Source organism: Phodopus roborovskii, unplaced genomic scaffold (assembly GCF_943737965.1).
Source record: "Phodopus roborovskii unplaced genomic scaffold, PHOROB, whole genome shotgun sequence".
In the NCBI taxonomy this organism is placed as follows: domain Eukaryota; kingdom Metazoa; phylum Chordata; class Mammalia; order Rodentia; family Cricetidae; genus Phodopus; species Phodopus roborovskii.
Window position 1 is genome coordinate 17,021,071 of NW_026126413.1, and position 16,715 is coordinate 17,037,785.

At 41.0% G+C, this 16,715-nt stretch overlaps 1 protein-coding gene across 2 annotated transcripts in view; it reads right to left on the bottom strand.

Moving 5' to 3' along the window:
- Positions 1-16,715, bottom strand: part of Rnf180 (ring finger protein 180) — a 143,409-nt gene that overhangs the window by 14,596 nt on the left and 112,098 nt on the right. For both annotated transcript variants that reach the window (XM_051182892.1, XM_051182891.1), the window contains one exon: positions 13,073-13,198. In XM_051182892.1, coding sequence (XP_051038849.1) covers positions 13,073-13,198 — 126 coding nt within the window. The remainder of the gene's footprint in view (positions 1-13,072; positions 13,199-16,715) is intronic.

Here is a 16,715-nt window from a genome sequence, read left to right on the forward strand (position 1 = left end):
ATATCAAAGCTGTGAGATCCATTCAAATTAAAACTATTTATGTAATTCTACATATGTAAAATATCAGAGTGGTGGATAATTCATCCCAAGCATCACCACATAACACATAGCTTTATCATCTACATAGTAAGTGAGATATAAAACAGGAATGTATTTTCTGTTTTTTGATGTATGCAGTGGTCTTCTGACACTAGTTGAGTACTGTGAATGCCACACTAACAGGGAATATTCAGAAAAGTCAGACTCTGCTAATTCAATGACGACTCAATTTATGATGACACATTTTCACCTGTTTGAGAGATAGCTTTTCTTTCCAGAGTTTGTGTGAAAGCACTATTGGTTCATTGCATCCTCTTTCCAAAGGCTCAGAGAGTTCTTGACACAGTTAGTGCTCACTTGACAGCCATATTATCAACTGACGCTTGAAAGCCTCACATAGAGCTTCCAGTTTTCTGGGTGTATAATTTTCTTTTCAAGTGAATTTACTTACCTACTCTCTTTTGATGTGTGTGAATGACCAGGACATATCACATAAAGAACATGGACTAAAATAACTAAAAAAGCATAATAGCTATTCCAGAATGGATTTAAGATTTCAAGTTATTTCAGTTCTTTTTGAAATATTTTGAGAAATTAGTCTTTTACTTAGATCAGAGAATGAATAAAAGAAAACCGGTCTTAGAGGAATCTATCAATGTTTTCTTTGGTCAGGATATACTATGTTTAAAGGTAGGATTGAGGATGAAATGGTACATAAGTATTTTCAAATTATAACATAAACCTATCATTTACCCATATCTTTGCATTCTGCTCAGTCTACCTCTAAAATACTTCAGCACAAAAGAAATGCAGAAATACACATTTTAACCAGTAACAGTACTGTAGCTTTTATATTACTAAAACAGTCATTTTCACCAAGTAGTGCTGTTTATTACTTTTTAATGAAATTGTTATTACAGTACAACCTTAGAAAACTTAAAGCATAATGTACAGTGATACTTTCTAGTAAAAACTGTTTTATTTCCAGCGTATCTGCAAAGATGTTCTGCACCTAGCATTTTGAGTGAATAAAACTGTAAGCTGTTAACACAGCTTGATATAGGGCAAGGTGAAGGTTTGAGTTTTGAAGTGTCTAGCTGTTGTAGGTTGTTTCACTGACAAATTACACTATGCAATTTAAAATGTTTTCATACTGCCCTGTAGAATGTAATAAGCTCACACTACAATAGGTACTGAAATCTGAGTATGCCATTCCCTTAGAATTCTTCTGCTTTAGGCCAGAAGTCAAGGTCACCGGCACTGTGGCATCAAAGTGAGCAGCTGTAGGGCCGAGGGTAAATCATGTTAGCTGCACCATGGTCTGAGATGCGCAAACATCTTTAGATGTGTGCATTTCTCACATTTTCAAAGAAAAGAAGTTGAGACACATACTACTTTTCTTTTGGCCCCTTTCTCTTCTGTGATTACTTTAGCAGCCATTTATTGACACCGTGCTCTTTACTGTGGATTTTTAAGAGTGTAACATTTTGTACTGAAGACTGAGGGTCACACCCACCCCCCATCCTCTGGCTCATAAGTAGATTTCTTTCCACATTTTCTGCTATCTTCTGGACATGTCACGGCAGATGCAGTCATGAACCCACAGCAGCTGGGCTGCTGGGCCTATGTAATACAAGGCCTGCTCTCGTTCTGTCATGATGGTGGGCTGGGAGGTCACGGAGAAGTTGGGTGTGGATGGGTGCTGGAGGAGGAGACTTTCAGTGGTAGAGCCACTGGTGAGTCTCCTGTGCCCCAAGGGAAGGCCTCATGTCCTACGCTTATGCGGATGTGGCTGGTTAAAGTCAGTGGGTCACAAACAAGCAGAAAGTGGGAGAGGGTGTATCGGGAGATAAAAGGGTTGGTAAGGGCGAGAAAAGTATGAGTGGATGGGGGCCAAAACAATCAGAATGTATTACTTACATACATACATACATGTATGAAATGGCAAAAGACTATGTTTACTAAAATGCAAAAAAATCAAAACTTAGCAAATAAACAGAAATATGATGCTTTACACAAAAAGAAGAGAAGTTAACAACTTAGACACAATATTGCCGATAGTAATAATCAGCGTATACTCCCCAAATACCATGAAGTTTTCTCCTAGTGTGGTGTATTCAGGATATGCACTGAATTGTAATTTGGGAAATTATTTACAAATTTCTCAAATTTGTACTGCATTTTTAACTAGATTGATATTTTCTAATCAAACCAAATGGAAGACTGTTGTGAGCTATAAAGTACCACTACAGTGTGCCTTTCAGCAGTATGGAGTTAGCAACATTTCCAAGTAAGATCGGTCACCATTGACCTCTTTATAAATCATTCCTGCTGATGAATTCCTTCTTCACAATAACTCACGTTACCACCTGGCAGTTGGAGGACTAGATAAGGATCTTTCAAGGTCCCTTTCCATTCCGACTCCGCGATTCTATTCTGTCTCACAGTCCTGCATGCTTGTATCGTAGTGTATACCCGCCCTGACACACTGCCTGAACACTGGAAACACTCAGGGCACTTGAAAGAATACTGATTTGGGGACCTGTGATGGCTAGTTTTTTTCTCAGCTGGATACAAGCTAGAGTCATCTGAGAGGAGGAAGCTCAACTAATGAAATGCCTTCTTCATAAGATGGCAACCCCCTGGGACATTTTCTTGATGAATGATTGATGGGAAAAGGCTCCGCATGTTGGGGTGGTTCTGCCCCTAACAGGTGTCCTGGATGGCTCAAGAAAGCAGGCTGAGCAAGTCATGCAAGCAGGCCAAGAAGCAGGACTCCTCTATGGCCTTTTATCAGTTCCTGTTTGCTTGAGTGTTTTCCTTGACTTCCTCTCTGGGGATGGACTGTTACCTGGAAGTATAATAAACCATTTCCTCCCCAAGCAACAGCCATAGAAACCTAAGGAAGATGAGGTTCGTCTCCATAGACTTTAAGTTAATTGATCTGAGATTATACCTAAGGCACTAGGATTCATTTAAAGCCTAAGTATGAAAGAACAGAAGCATTATGAGTTACTTTTTCTTCAGCAAAGAAAACAATGCAACAACCTTTAGCCTTGTGAAAAAATAACTAAAAGTCGAGCCTAGGGCAATGGGCTGAATGTTAAGCTGCTGCATAAGCTTGAGAACCGAGTTTGAGCTCCAGGTAGAGCTCATCCCTACCACCTGGGAGGGCTGGCTGGCCAGTCAGCCTAGCATAATGCGTCGCCCCAGGTTCAGGCCCTGGTGAAACCCTCTCTCAAAAAGACAAGAAGGATGGTGTTGAGGTTGGCCTCCACATGTGTACACACACGTGCACACACATGCGACTCTGTATAAACACAAACACACAAAGAAACATTTTATTTTCAAATAATGGTAGTTGAGGATTCTGGAATTTTCCAAGATGAGGTTAAAAGTTCTGTTTCATATTAGTAGTCTTATTTTGCAGCTGTTTTGTTTGGGGGAGCCCAATTCCTGAGCTTCTGGCTTAGGAACATGAAAGCTGATGAATTTGTATCCTGGGAGTTTATTTATTTATTTATTATTTATTTTTGTAATCTGTGTCATAAAGCTAAATGTTTACTCTATTGATTGAAATGAGGCCCACATTTTACTTTTGTTAATGAATAAACAAACTGATTTTTTAGGAGCTGATATTTTTGTGCCATTTAGAAAATTTTTAACTATACAAATATAATTATACCCTACCAGAAAAAAAATTAGTAAAAATTCCCTTAGGATTTTATTTGTCCTCAAATAAATTTATAAGCTCCCCCCCACACACACATCTTCAAATGTTTCAAAACTGATGGTTCATGAGCAAGAGTTGGATTTTGGCAGAAACACGAGTGGCATATCAAATAATAGCTCGAACTTTCACACTGAAAGAGGACAGCAAATTGTTCGTAATGTCTGTTCTTATTTTTGCCCTCGCATGCGTCATAAGAGGTCTCAGGAGTGTTCCAGACTGACAGTGACCCAGGCTTTAAAAAGCAATTCCAATTCTCAAGTCACTAATTAAATTGTGAGTAGACTTTCCACTAATAAATAGCTTAAGACATTTACAAGCCACATCTTTTTCCATCTACCTATGATAAACACATTTAAATTTATTTTATTTAGCTGTTATCTCTTTTAGAAATGTTCAGGTTATTTCCATGCTTTGTAATATTAGAATGCACGGATGGCAAGGAACGGCCTGTTGAAGGCAGTTACCTTCTCTAACAGGGAGGCTGTCCTCAGGACCAAGGAGCTGATATATAAGTATTATCAGAGAACACACAAAATAGACAGTACCCATACATGTAGAGTTCTACAGTGTCCTGCAGTATACCAGACAGCACCTTCCTACAGACCACTGTCAAGGGTGCCCCTGGAGATGGGCTGTGAGACGTGCCTGATGGCAAAACTCACTGCTCTGCTGCCTTGAGAATGAGCCAGGTAAAGCTCAGCTAGTTCTTTATGAAGACACATCTTGGTGTTCCTAGGCTCCTACATATGATACCTTGCAGGCTGCATTACATTTCCTATAATTTGAGAATTGCTTGCAGCTGGGCATTGGTGGTGCATACCTTTGGTGGACCTCTCTGTGAGTTCGAGGCCAGCCTGGTCTACAGAGCTAGTTCCTGGACAGGCTCCAAAGAAATACAGAGAAAGCCTGTCTGGGAAAAGAAAATTGATTGGAAACCCAGTGAACAAGAGCATGGCTTTTAAGCAAAGACAACCAGTAGCAGGCTGACAGATGCAAGATTTGTGGTAAATGAAAAGAAAGAGGCTTCTCTTCTCTTTCGTCTACATCTTAGACTCTACATCTAGAGTACAGCTAGGCCACACACCAGGCTGCCAGCCCTCTTAATCTATCCAGTTTCATGGATAGAGTTAACTCAGGCCCCCACACATCCCATAACTTGATCCATACAAGTTTACGGGTAGAGCTGACTCAGAAGGATGCGAGGGTTCTGTCACTGAAATTCATGACAGCAGAAAGGGAGAATAGCGGATTGGCTTGAGAAAGACTGACTTAGGTTCACAGAGGGCACACAAGGGCATCGCTGCAGTGTGAAAACCAGGGAGACAGAAGGCAATGCTACTCCACGGCAGACCATGAACAGAGCCCCAAGCCATAAACCTATTCCGCTGATACTGATGGCTAACGTCAGCCTTTCAGATTAGCTATTCCTCTCCCAGGGCAAAAGATTGTGTGTGTGTGTGTGTGTGTGTGTGTGTGTGTGTGTGTGTGTGTGTGTGTGTGTGAGAGAGAGAGAGAGAGAGAGAGAGAGGACTTTTCTGTTTTCCCACAGTCGGTATTACCTTTCTGTTTAAACAGTCTTATAATTAACATCCTAGTTGGCTCTTATAATGTGAATGTTCATATTTGCTGATCCTGATCTTCATTCCCTTTTCTCATTGTTTTCCGATGGATTAATCAACTCAGGTTCTCCACATTAGCTGTGATTTTAGTGAATTTTACACGTTGAACATCTTCAGATTCACAAAGTTACAAGATAGTACAGAGATCACATCTAGTCCATACTCAACTTTCCTTATTCGTGATATTTCATTGTAGGACACTATAAGACACACTAATGAACCTTTATTAGCATGTTATTGTTATCGTCTATAGCCTAGTATTTGCTGCTATAGATTTATGTGTCTCCTTAGCTCTGCTGGCTGTGACAGTTCTTCAGACTTCCCTGTAGGTCTGGCCAGATGTTGTGTACAATGCCTTTTCCCCAAGACTGGCTTGAGTGATTAGAGTTGCAGGTTTACAGACATGAGGCTCTACCTGCTTATCTTTATTGTTCTTTGTGTAGTTACTCTAGGCAGTAAATATGCAAATTGGAATCACAATGGTATGTGGTGAGTATTTACACCCCGCCCCAAACAATGTGAGGCCATTACAGCAGTTTAACTTCACTTACTGCCTTTGCTCAGTATTATATTTCTCTCACTGCTACAGAGTTCTCAACCTCTGGCAAGAATGATCTTCGGGTGATTCCCCTAGACTCAGAAAATATACCTTCTGAGGCATGCAACCAGCAACACTAGCTTTTCTGTACTATTTTCAGAGGTCCCATGGTCAAAAGGTAGGTTTTTAAATATGTACACCGGAACGAACACACACACACACACACACACGCACGCACGCACGCACGCACGCACTCCGGCAGCCATTTCTTATCAATATACAACCTGAGAGTTAAGCCAAGTAAATTCTATAAATGTAAATGGTGGAAGGGCAGACTTTGTGAGTAGCTGGCCTGTGTAGTCCCTGCCAGTGAGTGTGTAGCGTGAGGTCGATAAAGCAGAAAGCCAAGGGGGAGAAACTAGGAAAACAAGGAGACAAGGTTCAAGAGACAAAAATCCTGCTGGGCATTTAAAAATAGTTATGAAGAAATATTTGGATAAAATGTACAATTTACATTAAAATTCTTGTCTCTCATGAGCTCAAGAGGGAAGCGCAGAGTGTTTTAATTTTGAGCACACTGCCTTGTTGAACAATTTAACCTAATACGCAGATCATGCATCCAATGGCCTAATACCAGCTTTAGGATGAACGCTGAAAAGAAATGGAAATAACCCCAGATAAATAGGAGCTAGCACTTCACGTCCCTTATCAGGCTGCATCACGCTAATGACTTATCTACCATTTCCAGGCACCACGTGGGGAGTTAGTTTATTAGCATCACACTGGCATCCTTTTTGACTCTCTTGCATCTCTGAAATTGGCAGCCAGGCTCTTGAAATCCCCGGGGAAGAGCTGAAGGAAAGTGGTGTCTCTGTCGGGCTGAAGACCCTTGGGCTGTTGTATGAGTCCATGTATGGAAGAACTGGCACATGGGATAACATTACACTAAGATAGACTCTAGCCAAAGAACAGAAGTAGATGTCAATTCAGTGCAGGGTTTGGTCTGTAGAGCTGTTAAAATAGACCAGCTTCCTCTGAAAGGTGCTGACCTCCCTGTCACTCATAAGACAAGCAGTGTCTAGAGGTCTGTCTCCCGGGGAGACTGCTGAGGCTGTACATGCAGTGACTGAAGCTACTTTATCCATCATCTCTAGCCCACATGTGAATGGGATTTCACCTAACAACCTGTTTTTAAAGTTTGGGTATGTTGATGCAGGCCTTGCTGTAGGATTGGCTTCTGAAGAAAAATGTCAAGTTTTAAGTGACACTGATGGAAACAGAACTCAACTCCACTAAAATAAAAAAGAAAGGAAAAGACCCTTCAGAATTCATAAGATTTCCCCCACAAAGTTCCCAGGGGGAGCTGTAAAGGCAAATGTGTCTCTTAGCTAAAAGGCGACAGTACTAAGTCAATGGTGCATTTAAAATGTCTGGTTTCCCTCTAACTTTCTGAGAAGGTGATTTCTAGGCTATGTTTAAACTCATGCTTTTTGATTGAGCATATGTGTTGTTGTGTTCTATTACAGACAGGCATTCTTTCCCACATGGGTATTCGTTGCTTTGGACGGAACATGTTTGAACTTGTAGTTCCAATCTAACACCTTCAGAACAGTTAATCAACAAATAATACAGTTCCCCTGGCTTTGCTGAGAAATGGATGGGTCCCAGACATCTGCATTTCAGGTGCACGATGTACTTCAACCAACAAAATCAGGCATAGGATTTTAAATTCTAACTTGTTTTTAATTCTGTCACAAGAATGGTTAGGAAAAAATTCAACCTGGAGCTTCTGTGTATTCTTATTGTTGGGAAATTTTAACACAATTTCTCAGACATTTTGTTTGTACAAACATGAGTGTGTATGTTATACAGAAGTATGCATCATTTTGAATATCTCTCCCTCACACATATATATGAATGGTTTTTAGGGACTAACGATTTGACTGAAAACCGTGTCAGATGGACACCAATAAACTAGGGAGTATTGTCTGGAAATGGGGTACCTCAGGAGGAAATCTGTGACTGTCTTCTTATCAGTGCAGTTAGACTTGGTAAAGCGAACTTTGTTTTACATTTTACTGGACAAGTTCCATGTCTTTTCTGAAAAATATAATAACACACACACACACACACACAGAGAGTATATGTTTCTTGGGAGAAAAAAGTGATTAAAAAGACATCTGCTTGCTCAGAGTATACTCATAAGCTACATGGAATATGTCTATGATGGAAAACATGAGCTGATTTTATGGCTGCATGAATTCAAAACAGTTGTAAGCTGCTATGGCTAGGAAATTTATAACAATGTCATATGTTCCCTCTCAAAATTAATACCTGTACCTATAGGAATGTTTACATTCCCCACAAGTGCCTTTCCCCACTTTCTCTCCCTCTACCGCCTGTCCCTACTCTGTCTCTTTATCTCACCAAAATCAGAGACTAAGCTGGGACATAACTTCTTAGGGGACCTACTAACACAGCGCGGGTAACACAAGCTGCTGAGCTCTGCGATGGAAGAACGAGATAATGTCCAGCATGTCTATGAACCTGTTTTTGTACAACATTTTAATTAAGAAGGTTCAATTAACACGAAATCACATGCGATTTCAGGTGGAAGTATTTAGGAATCAAGGGTAAAAACTTACAGGAGAGCAAAATTCATGTCCTTAAATAATACAGTTAAAAACAGGTTAAAAGTTACCACGGTATGAATCATCTTAGTAGAAAAGGAAAAGAGTGAGTCCACAGGGGGTAAAGAAAAAGTTAAGCAGGGGATAACACGAGACAAAGTCAGGACACAGTAACTCAGTAAGAACTGACAATCTTGCAAGGCTGGGAGAAACACAATTAAAAAGGGCATTTGTAAATAACATGAACACAAGGACAGCATTATCTGTAGCTACCAGATATAGTTAGATAATTACATAGTAAGATAATTAAAAAAAAACTATGAACAACTGCATCACAGCAAATGTGAAAACAGAAAACATAAAAATGAACACATTCAGATAAAAAGATACAACCTTAGAAGTACAAACGTAAAGTTCTGAAATATTAACCAAATCAAGCAGTATGCAAAATGATCAAGCAAAGTTTATCCTTAGAGCAGAGCAGGAATTTAACATAAGAAAATTGATCTCAACCCACTAATGGAGCATGAGTGCCCTTCAAGACTGTGGAAGGAGAAGCTATGTGTGGGTCACAAGGCAAGCAAAATGGTTCCACAATTAAAATTCCAAGCAAAGTTATTAGCAAAGCAGGAAAGATGAGAGCATCCCTAACAAGGAGTGCATGCTCCAAATGATACAGTACTCCATGCTAAAGATTTAAACTGCCTCTTTAAAAATCTGTGAGATGCTATCTATCTTGGTTTGTTTGTTTGGGTTTCATCGTTTGGTTTTGTTTAAAATGAGAGAGAAGTTCCAGTCCATAAAGTCTAGCAAGAAAAAAAGAACAAAAGTACATGCATTAGACTTCAAGATGTTTCTATCACTACTAAAGAGAATAATATAATTGTCTTATTGAATGATTTAATTAGAAAATTTAGCCAACTTGTTAGCTAGGAAGTAATTGTTTCATATTCATCTATGTTTCTCTAAAACATCAGTTCAGAAATAATCTTAAAACCCATTGATACTGTAAAATAAATATTGGGAGAAAGTAGTTATCACTTGACAAACAAGATGTAAACCCCTTGCAAATACAATATAAGAGGTAGTTCTGGAATACAGCCTAAACAAGAAAGCTAAAGAGTAAAATGTGAGTTGTTTACAGCAGAGCTGCCTATGAAGACAAAACACTCCATTGCTCCTTCACTAGAGGATGGATACGCTCAGTATGTTTCCAGAACTGGCCAGAGGTCAGGAGCAAAGCTCTTTTTACTGAAATGGATGAATTTCAGAAACCAAATACTGAGTGACAAAGCATCTTTAGAACAGATGTATCTGTATTTGTCATCAATGCAAAAGTGTAAAAAACAAGCAGAAGTAGCACTGGTATCATGTACTTAATGCATTCAGGCATAAAGATGATAAATATGGGCCACTGAGATGGCTCAGCAGGTAAAGGCACCCACAGCCAAGGCTGATGACCGAGTTTGCTCCCTAGGACTCACAGGGTGACAGCCCTGCCCTTCACCCCACCCCATCCAGAAAAGCCGGAGGACAAGGAAAGGGAAGTATGGAAGGTACTTCAGTGATACTCGGTGGCTGATTAGGGCAGCTCACGTTAAAATCCTATGCAGGGATTTTCAGGTCTGACCTTAAGCAGTTACAGAGAATTTGCCTGGTGGGTTCACTGTAGAAAGCTGCCCTTTGCACATCAAGCCTGGTGCCAGCAATGCATTATGTTCTCTGCAGGGAGTAGGGGAGTGGCAGGCAGTCTCAGGACCAGCTGCCTGTGCATTGAGATCCTAACGGGTGTGGTGGCTTTCCCTTTTTAGTTTGAGGTCTTGGGCAAGAGTCTCCAAGTACTTCTGCAGTAGTCTCCTTTTGGGGACTAGAGGGATACCTTGAGATACTCCCCTCTACCATGCCTCACTCCCTAGTGTTTTCCCTTGCTTTACACCAGTCTGTCTGACCCCAGGATCCATCCAATGCTGGAGTCTCTTGTCTGGGGCTTCTGCAGTAAGCAGAACTGCACGCTGGCTCCATGCACCTGGTCCTGGACACAGCACTATTGTACAGAAGAAAGAAGAGTGGGCGTTCCCTACTATTTTAGACTCTGGATTTTGCTCCTGAAGACATACAGCTTGGTTCTTTCCTCTTGGTTTGCTTCTGTACTTTGCTGGCTATGGGCAGCTCAGCCGATCTGGGTGGCAGTGATACGTTTAAGTTGGGTGATGTAATAAAGCTACTCTGAACTTCCTCTACAAAAATGTCTTAGAAATTAAGTTTGGTGGACATCCCATGGAAGCAAAAATAAGGCAGAAAGATAAGCACCTGCTTTCATGATGACCTCGGAATGGGAGAAGGCAATCAGGGAAGTACAGGGTTACAGCCAGTAGAGGGCTGTGGTCTTCTAAAATGCTGGTGTAAGACCACATGTGGAGGGAGGTCTCTGTAATCACAGGCCTCAGGAGGCCGGGGCAGAAGGGTCCCAAGTTCAAGGCCATCTTGAACTACCAAGAAATATTCTGTCTCAAAAATAAAAGAGAATGTGCTGGGCAGATAGAAAGTAGAATATAAGGGGACACTTTGAAAGCCATAAGCTAAGTTATGAATTTTTAACTTTTGGGCTATGAAATACTTTAATGATGCTTCCTCTTAGATTTGATTATCTCTTAGTTTTAGACTAAATGCAATGTTTACAAACTACCTATACCGAGTACCAAGATAATGAACTTTTAGTTAATACCACATCATACAGAAGTATATACTTATGTGATATCTTGAAGCTACTTTCTTTACTCAAAGCACAGTATATAGTTGGTATTTAACATCTTCACTTTAAATGCAAGGGATTTTGTGCACAGTTTGGTTTTTGCATCTATCATACACACTCTGCATGCGTCTGCTGTGGTCTGTCACTGCTGGATTGATGTAGCTGAGCTCGCACAACTCTTCCTGGTCCCTAGAGAACATGGTTCCCACATCTGGACTTTCCCTCATGACATCATAAATGGTAAATACAGGGCTGGGGGGTAAAGTGACTGCTGCAGAAGCATGAAGGACTGAAAGCCAGTTCCAGCAGTGTGCATTGTTAGCTCCAGGACTGTGGGAAGGGAGAAGATGATCCCAGGGCTTCACTGGCAAGCCAGACTACCCAAAACAGCGAGTTCAAGGCTCACTGAGACACCTTGGCTGAGAGAGAGGGAGACACCTGACATTGACCTCTGCCCGCATATAAGCATGTGTGAGTGCGTCCGCACACACAGGTGCACACACATGCACGCCCCCCCAAACAAATATAGTAAATAACACACTGGAATGGCAGTTCATGTTCTGGAAAATAACAGTCCTAAAAAATATGAAATTACATTTCATGGTCACACAGTAACACGTCTCAAAACTGAAGTAAAGTTCAGAGATTGTTTTGTTTTGCATTTTGACAGTTGTATATTTATTGCCATTATCCATAAATTTATATTGTACTTTCACATTAGCTTATTTGATCTTTACCATATCCCTATCAATTAGGTACAATAGAGCAAATTATTCTCACCTTACAGATCCAAAAAAAAGAGGTTTACATGGCATCCTTAAGGTCATGTTATTTAGACCTGAACCCAGAAACTGATATTCCCAGAGTATAGTGCATCTCTACGAAGCTATGCATAGAGGTTTGTCTCTTTTTATTTTTCTTAATCTAAAGGTACAATCACAAGATATGAAAACTAGATACATTTAGTGTATGTTAATAAGTGAATTACTAATCTTTTTCTAGTATACTATGCTTTTACTAAACACAGCTTTTGTCAAATTAGATACCTGTTGAAAAGTCAATTTGTTTTTAATTAAATGTATTTTAACAGATAGGTAAAACAAAAATTATACATATTAATGTATATTATACATACTAACATTAGTATGTATAATATACATACTAATATTATGTAGTATTCAAATCAAGTTAAACATATATTCACCTCAAACATTTGCCATTCCTTTATGGCATGTGTTTAAAAGCATGTGAAATGCCTCCTCTTAGGTCGCTGAAATATATAGCACCTTGCTATCGACTGGTCTCATCTACCATCTTACTCCACTGCTGTCCCCAGGCAAAATCAATTCAATCATGGTGTCTTTCCAATTTACTTTTCATATATAGTATTCCATTTCTTCAAATATACTTGTAGCATTCAGCCAAGGGATTACCATCAAAATTCTTGAAAGTGACCAGTGTAGACATAGAATTCAAGCCTAGAGGCAGATGGGGGGAGGGTAGACCCTACTCCAAATGACTTGACAGATTTTGATGATCCCTCCTGGAAGGCATCACCCTCCCTGTGGAGTGTCCGGAGGAATGGGATGGGAGGATGGTCGGGGGGCATGGGAAGCAGGGTGGGAGAGAGAACTGGGATTGATATGTAAAATAAGAAAAAAGTATACACACACACACCTACCGACATCTCTGAGTAGGAAGTAGCTGTGAGATGGTGTGTGGACAGACCAACTGCTTTTGTTGCTGGACTGGTTTTCTTACCTCCAAAGAGATGGAACCCTTTTCTGCAGCTTGGCAAGGGCCACTTGGCGGAGCTGGATTTCTGAAAGCTTTGTTTGATTTTCAAATATTCCTTGGTAAAGAAGGTCTTTGTGGCGTTGTTCAGTTCTAGATTAAAAGGAAAGAAAGCATCATTTTAAGCATTAATTTGAAGGCAAGAACGTGAGAGATTGTCACAGGATTTTCATAATAAATTCGGATCTCTTCCAGTCTGTGAACACAAAAAAGGTATTTCCTTTTCAAAATCTCAAATATGTCACCCAGGTTTCTATTTGATGCGGCTTTGGAACTATGCTTACAGACAGAATGCATGTGTACTGAGAAGCATTTGCAACAGGAGCCACGCCAAGCAACAAGATGATGCTGCACACAGCACAGTCTGCTCTCAAGAGGACAGCGGACTCAAGGACAGAAGCAAACAGGTTTCGGGAAAGAATCCGGTCTCACTACATCAGTATAGGCAGAGGGTGACCAGGGCTTGGGGGAAAGAGTGAAAAGAAAGCCCCGTGTCGGATGGTTTGGCTTCATGTGCTTAACTCTTTGTAAGGATGCACTGGCCATTTACAGTGTGTACTGCTGCAGATCAGAGCTACCTTTAGCATTTAAAGGGCATTCTCAAGCTCTCAGACGCTTTGCTAATGAGTTAGAAAGGGAATATTTATTTGAAGTACCCACAGGCCAACCAGAAGCCACACATGGTCTTCCCTTCAAACTGCAGACATGGCCACACAAGGGAAGCTAGGCACAGCAGGAGACTGACTTCTCCACGAAGGACCTCTCCTTGGAGAGGGCGGGGCGGGGCGGGGCGGGGCGGGGCGGGGCGGGGCGGGGCGGGGCGGGGCGGGGCGGGGCAGGGCAGGGCTGGCAGCTCATGTGAGAAACCCCCATCTCCACCTGGCCCCTCAACTGCTACCTCTTTACTACCACTGCGCTGAGGATGAGCTGAGCTGCAGCCTACTCTACTTGCATATCATCTCCTCTATTTTTTTTTTTTTTAACCTATCACTGCCTTAGGCTGATTCTCAAGAAAGTCAAAAGAAAAACTAATTCACAAGTTTACATTAGCCACTAAGGGAACAGTGTAAAAAGAAAGAAATAGATTAGGTAAGTGAGGCTATGCATGAAGGTTGCAACTCCAGCCCCAATTCTGAATCCGTACCTTTTGATCAATAATTCAAGCACAGCATTAGAAAAGGGAGGTGGGGGAGGGTTGTCGTCTGTATGCATATGTGAGCTGGGTTTGTTAAGTCTCTTGCACCCTTTGTCCTGTGTGCTTAAACACGTCAATGCTTTTGGGGTGGATATCCTTGTGCGGTTTACTGCAGAAATGCACAGACACTCTGTCCACTGCCGACGACAGCCCCTTCAGTCCCTACAACGCTCTCCAGTCTAAGCGGAATCAGCACCATCTTACACCCCCTGTGTGGTTCACACTCCTGGGAAGGAGAACAGGGGCCATGGAATGATCTGGACCATCACCCTCCGGGGCTAATGATTTTAATTTGCATAATTTTCCAACAAATCATGTATCTGATAAGTGATACTATATTGGCCATTAGGGATAATCACACAACATTCTATGCCCTCACAAATAGACCAGGATGATAAGGTAATTAAGATTTTGTGTTTAGAGATTATATAAACAAAGCAAACACAGACACAACTCAATAATTCTTATTATTCCTCCCTCTCCCTCCTGGGAGTAACCAAATTCTAAAATGGTGACGCAATAGGCACCATCACACACTCTCTTATTTGAAAACTTACTTGGAACAATAATTGAACTCTGGTAAAGACAGATTTAAGAAATGTTGAAGCCAGCCAGAAGCCTTTTTTCTGGGAGAGGGGGTGGAAAGTAGGATCAATAACGGTGCCTATATTGCTCCTCATCTGGGCTTTAAGGATCTCAACAGACAGTGTGCTTTTTAAAAAGCAGTGTGGTGAAATACTCCGATGGCACACTCAGATAACAAATGAAGGCGGTAGAGTGGGGGCAGCTGTTACATTTTGCATGATATATGGCAACTGTACCTGCACATGCGCCTGGATGTTTGCGGCGTGATCTTGTGAAACTGGTCATTGTGCGTGATTTTATTTGCTATGCTGAGATCAGGGCCAAATAAGAGCTGGGCTTACTGCTTTCTAACTGTGGGGCTCTCCGTCCGCCAATGAGCTGCTTTTCATATCCACTTTCCCACCTAATCTCTAGCAGAAAACTCTGGTCTGTGACCTTCTGTGTGCCTGGTAATTTGATGGTATATTTGACGACAGAGACCACTTGAATCTAATTCTGTTTAAAGAGCATAGTATTAGAATCATGCTTTCAAAATGCCTGACTAGGTGTCAAAATCACCAAGACACTGCTACAAAGGCACGTTCATCCAGTCAGTGTGGGGCAGCGCTGCTGCTTAGGAGGGCTATGAGTCTGTTCTCTCTAAGCCCCTTGAGTGGTTCCGATTCACAGCTAGAGTTGATAGCCACTGACCTTCAGTCCTTTTTGGTTGTGATATCATTTGGATGTGTTAAAACCTTATCTTACACTTCTATAAACCTGAGTAGTATCCACCCTTACCCAGGAAAGATATTCTCCTATAGGTATATGCATCATTTCATCTCAGTGGCATTTAGGCTTGAAAATTCAGGCATCAGCAAAAAATAGAACATCCACATTATGTTTCTTAAAATAACCTGCAAGGAATATCAAGAAAAAGCATGGGGGCAATAGAGAGGTGACAAACCATCTGTGTCCCTTCCAGCTGCGACTACTTATCGGAGAGCGCATGCTTCTTTTTTATTTAAACAGAATTACATTTTATTTATTTATTGCATGTATTTCAGAGGGCTGTGACCGGTTTATTTAAGTTATCCTAATATCAATGAAAACTTGAGAGTCAGATATTGGGATAAAAGCCTGATAGATCCAAAGAGTGACAGAGGAATGATCAGCTGACCCTAACTCTCCACACTTACCAGATTGGGAGGGCTGAGGACTCCTCTAAGCCCCTCCCTATATCTTCCTGGGTCCCCCATCTGGGTCCTCCAAAACCTCTATGGCTATTTCCAGTCAGCCAGTCACTGACACATGTCCTCTGATTCGAGGTAAAATTTATTAACAACCTCGGAGGATCAGTGTGGATGGACAAATATTCCACAACAGGGGTGCAGGTCTGCCTTAGCCTGGGTGTGAGGATCAGGAGTAGGCTCTATTTTTCTGCTATGTGGGTCCTCAAGATTGCATTCAGTCATCCAGCTTGCTGGTAAGTGCCTTTACCATATGAACCATCTAGGTAGCACAGAGTAAGGGCTTCTCATTACCAAGTATACTAGAACTTGTTAGATACAATCAATATTCAGTACTGTTGAATATGCTAGAAAATATTAAAATCTGTAAGTCTGCTCTGATGACATTCTTAGTTAATTGTGTTGGTAATAGCAGTGGAAACTGTAGCATTTTTATGTGAAGGGACAACTATAATATAGTCATTTTGAGTAATTTGAGAATATAGAGTATATCAATATGGTATGTGGTTTTTTGTTTTGTTTTTGATACAGGGTTTTACTATGTAGACCTGTCTGAAACTCACTGTGTAGGCCAGGTTGGCCTCAAACTCACAAAGATCTGCTA